This window comes from Oryza brachyantha, chromosome 5, assembly GCF_000231095.2.
Source record: "Oryza brachyantha chromosome 5, ObraRS2, whole genome shotgun sequence".
Classification (NCBI taxonomy): domain Eukaryota; kingdom Viridiplantae; phylum Streptophyta; class Magnoliopsida; order Poales; family Poaceae; genus Oryza; species Oryza brachyantha.
The window spans coordinates 3,964,865-3,976,338 of record NC_023167.2 but is presented as its reverse complement, the minus strand read 5'-3'; the positions used below and the strand labels follow the sequence as shown (position 1 = coordinate 3,976,338).

Genomic DNA, 11,474 nt, shown 5'->3' with positions numbered 1-11,474 from the left:
GAATGCAAGTCGATCGATCTCGTCAGACGACGCGACGCAGAGCCAACATGATTATCTGTAATACATGTCGTATATACCTGCAGCAATAACCAGCCTTAGCATCGCAAAGCTAAGAACTTGTTTAGTTGCTAAATATTTTTGGCAAAAGGTTACGTCGAATGTTTGATTGGATGTTCGGAAAGGTTTTTGGACACGAATGAAAAAACGAATTTCAGATTCTGCCTAGAAACCGCGAGACGAATCTTTTTTAAGTCTAATTAATCTGTCATTACCACATGTTGGTTACTGTGGCACTTATGACTAATCATGTCGTAATTAGGCTTAAAAGATTCGTCTCACGCTTTCTCCCATAATTGTGTAATTAGTTTTAATGTTTATGTATATTTAATGCTTTATTTAAGTATTTAAATATTTGATGTGATGTTTTTAGAAAAAAAATTTGGAAACTAAACAGGGCCTAAGGACGCTAGTAGCTTCTACCTCATTCTCAAAAAAATTGTATTTATATATGTTGCTTAATCTTTGTCTTATCATAGTAGCTCCGTCTCTAAAAGATTTTATTTTTTTTCCTCTTGTTTCTTTTCTAACAAAGACTTTATTTTTAAGTAACTATTGCACTAAGTTTTCATAACGTAGGCAACAAATATATTAAAATTTGAAAAACTAGGGAACTCATTGAGGTTTGTAAAAGCGAAGGCTATTTTAGTCCTTGGAGCCTTGTATATGTATATATGAAGTGAGCGAAAAATATAAATTTTTTAGGACCAGAGTGATTATATGTAAAGTACTGGTCATCACATATTAATCACTTATTCAAATTTCGTATTTCCCAATTACCCTCTCACTCAAACTTTCTCATTCAATAAGGAGTACTTAGGGTATTCTTCTCTCTATTTACTCCGTTCCAAAATAAGTTTAAATAATACATATTTTAAGGATGGGGACTACTACTGTCAATCCTAGAAATACACTTAATATCCGGAGGAATCCGGAGGAAGCACTAGCTATGGATAGTTCTACATTTGTTTCAAATATAAGTATTTCTAAGTTATAACGTAGAAATTAAGATTAAAGATAAAAGTTTATGGTAGTACTTAATAAATTGAAAGAATGAAGGTAGGAGGATGGGTGGAGGAAGATATGATGATATTTAAATAATAAGTAATTGATGTGATACGTAGTCTTTATAAATAATTTTAGAAATACTTATAGTGTAAAACAATACTTACACCGTAAAAATCATTATATTTTAGAACCTATGGAGAAGTATGCATATAACCTCCGCTACTTCGTTTCACCTGGTAATAGGAAAAATAACTTCACCTGTCGTACTACCTAAGTATTAAAATAAGTTCATTTCTACATTCTAAAATTTATTCCATAATAAGTCCACTTCCATACCACTCCCTCCATCCACAAATTTTAAGAGGTTTAGCTTGTCCATAAATATAAGAGATCTATGATCCCAAGGCATATGTTTTGTTCTAATTTATTTTCCAGCTACAATCATTTGTACTAGTTTATTCTCCAACTATAATTTTTTATACAATTTCATTATCTCAACTTTATACCATGACTTCTGATTTTCCTACTTTCTTATTATTTTATAAAAAAAATGATATAATCTCTTATATTCATGAAGGGATATACTAATTTTCACTCCAACCACTCATCATTCAAGTTTCTCGTCATCTTGTCCTAACACTTTTACTCTCAACCAATTGTCACTTAATGGAGCATATCAATTTCATTTTTTCTCTCCACTAATTTGCACTTTAAGTGCTAGAAATGTACTTATGTAGTGATGATGCCACTAGTTTATTATCGGAGTTTGTATTTTTATTGATAATGGAATCAAAATATCAACCTCATTAGGGAAGCCCACATGTCCACAAATATTATGTCCATCTACGTGGATTTTAATAGAATTTAATGAGATCAGAGACGTGTCAGCTGTTTTCTTTTTGTGCACGTGCACTCTGGTGATGCACACAAACGTAGCATTTATCTAGTAGGGTAGCCTCCGATAATATACTATAGCGGTACACGGAAATTAGGACGCACTGTTTATATGGTACCGACAGAATTAATCAGCTTTGAATGGAGAAACAATTTTTGTGGTGATGGACCTATCGTGGGTAAGCTTGCCTTTAAGACTTGAGACAAATAAACATGATCGTGAAAGAAAAATACATTTTCACTAGTCGAATGACGCAGAGCACAGTAGTGCTATAGACTTGCATGAGCAAAATGATTAGACATATCGGCTCCCATCGTTCGTTTGGCTTTTTGCAAGAGAAAGCGAAAACGTGTTTTTGCAAACGAAAAAAAGTTTGGAGGTAAAACTTTTATATACGTGTCCATAATAACTTAAAAGTAAAATTTGTAAAACAAATCACAATGAAAAACCATAATATCAAGTCCAAAATTAAGTTTGAAAATTAAAATTTTAGCTTATAAGCAGTTGCAAATACGAAACGATTGCAGCCATCATTTCTTTACGAATTTGGGCCATCTATATTAGAAGGGATGAACCTCAAATTCTCTGTGGGCCAATTTCTTGTGTACGTAATAAAATGGAACAAGTCTGTTTTTCCTCCTCAGCTATAGGGCAAGTCCAACTTATCCTCCTATCCTACAGCCGTAAAACCAAATATACCCCCTTGTTATCTACTGAAATCGTTACATTTCACCAGGTGGGTACAACGGGCCCATTAACCTGCACAAACAGATCCATACACCAAAAGTTATATATATTTATGTATGTGTAAAGTTTCATCTCAAAGTTTATACATAGAAAATTTATAAAATTTGTAACATATAAAGTATTTAGTAAAAAAGTATCTACAAGAAAAGTATCATCTTAGAAAGAAGTATATACAAAAATTATATACTAAATATAGAAAGTTTACATATATATAGACTTTGGATATATGTATGAAGTATTCGTGTGGGCTAACGGGCGTGTGAATGCTTGGCCGTTAGCCTTTCGCATTTTACCTACTTAACATACGGTTTGGACAGCGGTTTTAGCATAAGTGGCATCACAGTCTGTAAGGAAAAAAAACGCAATGGGTCTTACGTGTAATTAAGTCCTCATTGGATTTTCCATCCTCTTAGCTGTAGGCTGCTCGGTGGAGTCACGACCAACGGGGCATGAACGGGTCCCTCCCCTAGTTCCTCTCTTCGTGGAGTTGTGCTTGGGACAAATGGCCATGGCTGGAATAGGTCGGACGGCAGCCGAAAGAGCCCAACGATATATTTGCAAAACAAAAGACAATTTGTGGATAAATTTATATGTATTTTTTATGATCTAAAATCTAAGGTTGGAAAATAAATTTTATAGAAAAGCCCCGAAAATCAACTCCAAATTTAAGATCTGAAATTTAAATTTTGTTTCGTAAGCATAAACGAAAGGATAGGTGCAGGACAAATAGCCATGGTTGGAGTAGGCACTAGGCAGTGTGGCAGCCGAAAGAGCTAGGGTGATTGTTCAGCTTTTTTTATAGAAAAAAGCTCAACTATATATTTACCAATGAAAAATATTTTATAAAGAAAATTTTTATTTAGGTATTTTTAGCGACCTAAAGGTTAGGGCTCATGTCGGCGAACCAGCCTACTTTCAACGAAATGAACCTTTTCCTACTGAAAAATGGCCATTGCACCACTCTCCCGGCTCAGCATTCATTTGGGCCTCCATGTGCTTCACAAATTATTCAGCTCCTGGCCCATGTCATGAAAATTAGAACAGGCAAATGGAAAATGTGTTTTGGACACACAACTGAAACTGTGTCATGAAATGTGCATAGTTCCTACTTCCTAGCCAGTACTGATTTCTTGACCTTATTCGTAGCTAGCACAAAGTAGTCTATGTGCATTCAACTATTTTGATCTGCTGCATGTGATGCTCTAATATGTAACACGACAAAGTGTCTTCCACTGTAACCTTGACTGAACATGACATGGTTAGATGACAAATCGTCTCACAAGGTGTCATAACTTGGTGCGAATGCAGGCAAAATTGTTTGTGGCTTCCTTGGTCAGATTCAGATTATTCTCAATGGGAGGTACCTGTGCAGTTCTACATTTTGTACTGCTTCCCTGCTTCAGTTCACCATTATTGGTACTATGAAGCAAAAAAGCATGAAATGAGGAACAGATTAACCTTGAAATAGTAGGGCATCCAATGGGGTTGTCTGGCTGTAGTACAAAAAATTGATATGTTTTCTTGTCCAAACTGCAGACTTTGGAGCCACTGGATGAGCAGGGAAATTTCAATGTTAGGTGAATCTGAAAGTTGGAAGAAATTATGAATTTTCTGCAGAAACCATTAATGTCAAAGTACCTTGTTTAGTTTTGCGCTACTTTGGTCCAATGGTAACAGTACCATAGGATGAAAGAGTAAAGCAGGCAATGGTGATTGATATGTTTGCCACCCAATGTAATTTTACTCCTACCAAACTGAAATTCCAATTGACAGGATCCTCATCCTGCACAATTTTACTTAGTTTCTGTCAGTACTCTAAAAATGAAGTGCTGACAATATAGATACCACCAAATCATGCAGAATTATGTCGTTGGATGTCTGTCTGAATTGTACTATCTTGTTTCCTTTGCAATCAACACCAAGAACACGACCATCTCCCACTTGATTGCCATCTGTTTCAGATTTTGATATCCCTCCTACCTGTTTTCTCTGTTCCTATCCATCTTCTATAGTTGGTCACAATTCAGAAGAAACATGATAAACTCTGTTTTGTCTCAATTTTCAAAAAGAAAGAGGCCATTTACCGTGTATGCATTTCCAAAATGGCATAGATCCGATGGCTCACGGCGGAAGGTATTCCATAAAAGGATTAGAGGTACAAAGGAATTAAGAGTTAAAAGGTAATTGTACAAAAGGCAATTATATCTAGCAAACTATAGAGATACCGCAAAGATAGTGCGTAGGTGGGCTAGAAGGTACCGGTACATGTTTTGGCTTACCAAGGAATTGTTGATGGCACCTGAATTATCATAATCTTGTACACACATATATGCAATCAGATACATATTATGCTTTGCCTTGAAGCCCATAAGTTGGAAAAAAGAACTCTGTAGGATCGAACAAGATCAAACAAACCTACCAGAGGGGGGGTAAATGGTAGGGAAAAACAAAACCCAAAAATCTTTCGCGGAATAAAGGATTACCTCTGTCGAAGAAATTGACGAAGACTTGCTACCTTAATCACGTCGCTCCTGTGTCGCTACTACCTTGATCGTGCCGCTCATGTGCTGTCGAGCAGATCATCGAATCGCGCCACTCCTATGACGTCGATCGGATCGTCGGAATCCAAAAAATCACCAGTAGATGAAAGTCGAAAACGTAGATTGAATGATCTTGACTTTATTGCATCAACTGGTATTTACAAAGTGCACCAACAACACTCCTATCAAAATCGTCGATCTAGAATCAACAACTAAGTCTCACAAAAGCACACCGGGGGCATACCCCTCGGTCTCTATTTATATCGAAAAGTCTATCACCAAATAGGAGTAGGACTCCTTATACTAATATGGCTCATCTCTTAGTTTTCCTAATTAAATCCAACATGCCAAAATCAGGCGTGCTACAGTAGTCCGACTGCTACAGTACCCGCCGCACTACAGTAATCCGATCCGGTTGCTACAGTGCCGCGCGCTACAGTAACGGCGCTGCTACAGTGTCCGAACCTGTAACAAATTCCTTTTCTTTTCTCATCCAGTTTTGATCCGATTTACTTCCCGATTTTTTCGGCGCTTACACATACAACATGTGAAGCCCGTTACGATTCCATCCCACACGGTGTTGCTCCACCATGTGCCAACTCGTATTCAATATCGTCACCTGGCATCCTCGATCGTCCGGACCTCAGCTCCTCCCTGAGCCTAGTCACGATCCCACCGCCATTGACCGATATTGACTTCAAGTCACCTGCACAACTAGAGACAAACCAACCGTTTCCGAGCACAGATATCGCAACCTGACTCACATTAGTTACACACACTCGCACCAACACCTTAATTGTTTCTAAACCAAATTCAATTTATAAACCAAATGGCAAGCCAATTGTTCATCAGAAAATATTAATCATGCTTATGATCTTACAAACTCAACAATTTTCGTTGGTAGAATCATAGAATATACTGATAATTTGTGCTGGTACTATCTTCAGAAGAAGTAAAGATGTTATTTTTACAGGAAAGGCACGAGGCCCTCCTGCAGGAGACTCTCAGGCTCTCAGCGCCACAATCAGTGTGCTGAGATAGTTACAAAACTTTTCTAAGGACCAAAGATTAATCTGTCAATGACTTTGGAGAGAAGCTGCTCCTGATTCATCTCCTTTGCATGGAAGACCCTCCTATTCCTCTCGCACCAGATTTCCCAAGTCACTAGCGCGATGATCGAGCTGAGACCTTTTACATTGTAGTTAAACGAGATCTTCTTCGGTGTTCACCACACGATGAAATATAGTATACGAAAGGTAGATGTTTGATTTTTTAAGTTGCAACGTTCGACCGTTCGTATTATTCAAAAATTTAGTATAAATATAAAAAATGACATATCATGTTCTTTTGACAATAAGATAAGTTATAAGCAAAACAAATGATATTTTTATAATTTTTTGAATAAAACAAATGGTCAAATATTACAACTGAAAAAGTTAAACATCTTACATTAGTAAAGGTGCTTAGGCGGAAAGGGTAAATGAGTAAATTTTCCAAAAGGACAAAAGGTCAAAATTGTAGAAACAATACCACGTTGATACGGTTTAAGTGAAATAAAAGGTACCAATTGATTTTTGTTGGACTGTCATGATTAGCATGATTTTCTCTAGTTTTATTTTTTTTCAAGTACGGCATGGTTTGTATGTTTTTTTTTAGATTTGCACGGTGACGTGAATAAAATAGTTTGGATGCAGGTTGATGTTGTAGTGTCCGAAATTTGATTAATTTTTTTCTTCATTTTTTTGTCATTGTTGTATTGAGATTTATTTTTTTTCCCTAGAATAAAATATTTGTATTTAGAGGTTAGTAGGTTCGAAACATGACTGATGCTTGATTTCAAATGAGCATTGTATATGTGATTAGTAAATTGAGTTTAGAATGCATCAAGAACACCACATGCAAAGCCAAATGCTGATACCATAAAGACGAAAGATTTGCATATGAAGAAAAAACAGCGATCTCCCTGCCTACTGCCGACCCAATACACAATACCTTGTTTTGATGAACACATTTTTTTCAAAATGGAGAAGGTATTGGACTAAACAAGATCGCCACTACCTTACCTTAAATATGTAATAATGTCGTTGTCATCTATTACAATTTTTTTTTCTATACCTTACCCAACGCTTCCCCTCGTTAGACCAATAGTTCATATTGTAGGACCTCTTTATGCATCTAAGTACCTCGCAAACACTGTAAAATTCATCAAATAATATATTTTCTTGACTTTAACAACCATGTTCACTTGCAAGACAATTTCAACTGCATTCCTGAAGTCATTCCATAAAGAAAAATATAGGCATCCACGTCATTCATAGGATTTGAACAGGATGGATAATTGGCTTATTCATTTGTTGTTCTTCTATTGTCATGTTTTTTTTTTCCGAATGTCAACTTCTTATGTAATTTACATCAAGTCCTCTCTCCATAGTGGACCGGCCAAAATAACACAGAATCTGAGAATTAATTATGGGTTTGTCCTAAAGGTAAAATCTAACTAATTTGATACTGATTTAGTGCCCACATAAACCTATGTCCATATTTTTGGAATGATGGTAGCCCTTGGTTCATATAAATACTCTTGCGAGTATTGCGAATGTATGAGGCTACAAGCATAGATTTCCTTACCTCTATTGGGTCTGAATTTTCGTTCAATACTGGAATAGGCTAGAAACTTCAGGTTTTCAAATAATGAGATTATCAGGTAACTTTGCACACTATTTATGGTCATGTAAGCATTTTACTAAATATTTATCAGTTAAACATACAAATTTGGGGTTGAATTCAGAATGCAATACGACTTCTCACCCATTCTCAAATGGGCAAATCTCCGGTACATTTACTGATAGGACTATACTACCAGTAGAAAAAAAAGTATTTTTTACTTTGTTAATTACTTGATTAGCAGTATTTTATAATTTGTTTTTTACAATAATTCACAATAAAAATGACGATATTACTCTTTAAATTTCTACTACACCTAATATTATTGGTAGTATAATTTAATCATAACCATCCGATAAAAATAAATCAACGATATGGATTAAATTCCACTACGAGTAAAATACACCGGAGTCAACCCTTCTCACATAGTCCGATTAGAGTTGTCTAACAAACTCTAATTCTGGCCACGAAATATTTTTTTTCATTTTATGTCTCAATCTCATGTTTTATTAGCAGCTGACATCCTTGATGTAATCCTCTCTGTTTGAAACGGAATAGCAGCTCCTGCCTATTTTCTAAATGAAAAAAAAAACTCATGTATTGTTCAGTACTGTCGATATTTCTCTGCTGATAATCATTTATGATGAATCCTGATAATGTCTCTAATTTTTTTCTTTTTTCAAGAAACATCCAGAAAATAAATATCTTTTGTCCTGATTCTCGCTGTTGCATCATCATCCTAGTATAATCATACGCTCTCTCTTTCTCTAAATGATGGTCACTCTGACCAAAACAACCTCATACTTAACACAAGCTCAACCTACAGCAACCTGATTACAAATTTGTTCAGTCAATTTGTACAAGATACACGTTACCAAGGACCATATCCTGTTGCAATCATGTGACCCTCTCTGATTGAAACTCTGTCCTCTGAAATGCTTGATGGTACAGCAATAATATTGCAACAAACAAATGTGTGATGCATGGATACATACGGTGTACTGAAAGTGACATCAAGCAAGAATTAGTATCATGGACTCAACATACACCTGTGCTCATTCTGTTGGTTCTAAAGACTATGTTTTAGAAAAACAAATTAGACCATATTTGCACTGAGATGTCTGCAATAGGGAGGTGATGCCAAGATGTCCACTTCTTTCAGACAGGAGTGCAAGATGATTTCCCATGTAGACCCTAACACATTTTATTGCTCCTTTATTAAGCCTCTAGGTATAACACCTTACACACACCAGCTTAATTATCTAGCCACAGCGACAGGCAGAGAGAAGAAGACTATCTTGAAGCTTGTTGCTGCCTTTGTTCCATCTTCCATCATCAGTGAGCATGGCTAGGAAGTGCTCTAGCTGTGGAAACAATGGCCACAACTCCAGGACTTGCAGTGGCCAAAGAATTCTAGAGAACAGCAGCAGCAGCAGCAGTTATACTGCTACTGCTGCTGCTGCTGCTGCTGTCACCTGTGGTGGCTTGAGATTGTTTGGGGTGCAGCTGCAGGTAGGAGGCTCCTCTCCTCTGAAGAAGTGCATCAGCATGGAGTGCCTGCCATCACCAGCATACTATGGAGCTGCTGCCTCGCCTTCGGTTTCATCGTCGTCGTCTTCGCTTGTGTCGATTGAGGAGAACACTGAGAGGATTTCCAGTGGGTACCTGTCTGATGGGCTCATGGGCAGAGGTCAGGAGAGGAAGAAAGGTGAGCCTGAATAAACTTCAGTTTGTGTTCTTGCTTCCTCTCATGGTCTTGATGGAATAGGGCTAACTACAATTTACACCACAGCTATGAATTACTTGTGTCACAACATTATTCTCTGAGATTTTGCAAGTTTAGTCTACTTATCTTTAGTTATTTATCTTTGATTTCTAATTACTCACTGAATTTTACACTTATCAAATGATTATTGTTGCCACTTGTCATTGTCCGTTTCTTCAGTTTTACTATACATTTAACTCTTAAAAGACCAGTTCAACATAGGAGTTTCTTGACCTTTCAACAAGTGTATGATGATCTGTAGCTTCTGAATTATGGACTGTCTCAGGAGTTCCATGGACCGAGGACGAACACCGGATGTTCCTCGCCGGCCTTGATAAGCTCGGGAAAGGCGATTGGCGGGGCATTTCCCAGCATTTCGTCACGACACGGACTCCGACGCAGGTCGCTAGCCATGCCCAGAAGTACTTCCTGAGGCAGAACAGCCTGACCCAGAAGAAGAGGAGGTCCAGCCTCTTTGATGTGGTACATGATTTGTCTCAATTTTCAGATATCTATCCTGTGTCACATTTTGTACCAAGACAGTGTTCAGGGTGTGTGCCTGTCATGTAATATTGACCCTGTCATGTGCAAACTCTGCAGGTTGAAGGTGGCAAGAGGGCAGCAATGCCCATTGCAGCATCTGCATCTGAATTGCAAATCCCCAGCATGTCACTCAGTGTGGGCACAGTGAAGGAGGAGGCTCTGCTGCCTCCATGTCTGAACCTGATGAGCAGCAGTTCATCAGCATCACAGCCTTCACCCTCTCTGACCATGCTGGCAAAGCCTCAGGTGCAACTCCAGATGCCTGACCTGGAGCTCAAGATGTCAACATCCAGGTTATCTGACCAATCCGGTTCGTCGCCGAGGACGCCTTTCTTCGGGACCATAAGTGTTACCTGATCTTCTTCTTGTTGTTCTTCCTCAGTGCTCCTCAGAAAGTGAAGGGGTTCAGAAAAGGATGTCTTGGAGATCATGTACCTCAATCAGAAAGTAGGTGTTACTGTAAGGTTAGACTGATAATCAGTGATCTGCCATGCAGAAATAAGATAAGAAAAACAAAGAAGAATGGTTTATCATATCATACTTTTGCAAATCACCTTATAGCTTTATGTTGACACAAAGGCATGGCAAGGTGGTTGCTGGTTTATATTTCAGAGCCTGGAGAAGGTGAAAGATGAGCTCACAATATTCAGTTTGCAGTGGGCACTGACAAGGACAGGCAAAACCAAAGCTACTAGCTACTGCACAAAACTTTCTTTCTTCCTCTATCCACTGCATATATAAATGATCATCCTTGTACAGCATATGGGGTTAGCTCTGCATGCATGCATGAACCAATTACCAAAATGTGTAAATTAATTGGTTCTTTTACTACTACAAGTTATTTGTTTTCTGTTTTTCTGAAAGTGAAGTTCTTATACCAAGTTGTTATGTTTACCTGTTGCTTGTGTACTGCCAATAAAAAATCTATTAATCATTGATCCCCCCATGTTTTGTCATTACACATGCAAGAAGCTAACTGATGATCACTTAACATATACACCTAGGTCAGGAGATGCAACAGTGGATGTCATTGTCAGAAGAGATTGGATCAGATTTGGGTGAAACATCTTGACAGACCACTTTTAGTACAGAACTAACACATGGCAGGCATCAGTTACTTGCGTAATGAAGCAAGAATTATGCAAGTTGAGGGGATATATTCTCTTTAAATCGCCTAACCATGATCCTGCTCCAAACCTAATAAAGCAGGTTTGACACTAACAAACAGGATGACACCATATGAGGAGAGTAAAGC

General features: G+C 37.6%; 1 protein-coding gene across 1 annotated transcript; it reads left to right on the top strand.

Moving 5' to 3' along the window:
- The first annotated feature begins 9,020 nt into the window (after nucleotides 1-9,020).
- On the top strand, nucleotides 9,021-11,158 carry LOC102719385 (transcription factor MYBS3-like). The gene is made up of 3 exons (XM_006654074.3): nucleotides 9,021-9,619; nucleotides 9,963-10,159; nucleotides 10,277-11,158. The coding sequence occupies exons 1-3, from the start codon at nucleotides 9,256-9,258 to the stop codon at nucleotides 10,574-10,576; spliced, it is 861 nt and encodes a 286-aa protein (XP_006654137.1). The 5' UTR covers nucleotides 9,021-9,255; the 3' UTR covers nucleotides 10,577-11,158.
- The last annotated feature ends 316 nt before the right edge of the window (nucleotides 11,159-11,474 follow it).

Excerpts from the sequence above, each read along its gene's own strand:
- LOC102719385 (XM_006654074.3), top strand. The coding sequence starts at position 9,256 with ATGGCTAGGAAGTGCTCTAGCTGTGGAAACAATGGCCACAACTCCAGG. Across the intron at positions 9,620-9,962 it reads AGGTCAGGAGAGGAAGAAAG|GAGTTCCATGGACCGAGGAC; the intron begins GTGAGCCTGAAT and ends GGACTGTCTCAG. Across the intron at positions 10,160-10,276 it reads GGTCCAGCCTCTTTGATGTG|GTTGAAGGTGGCAAGAGGGC; the intron begins GTACATGATTTG and ends CAAACTCTGCAG.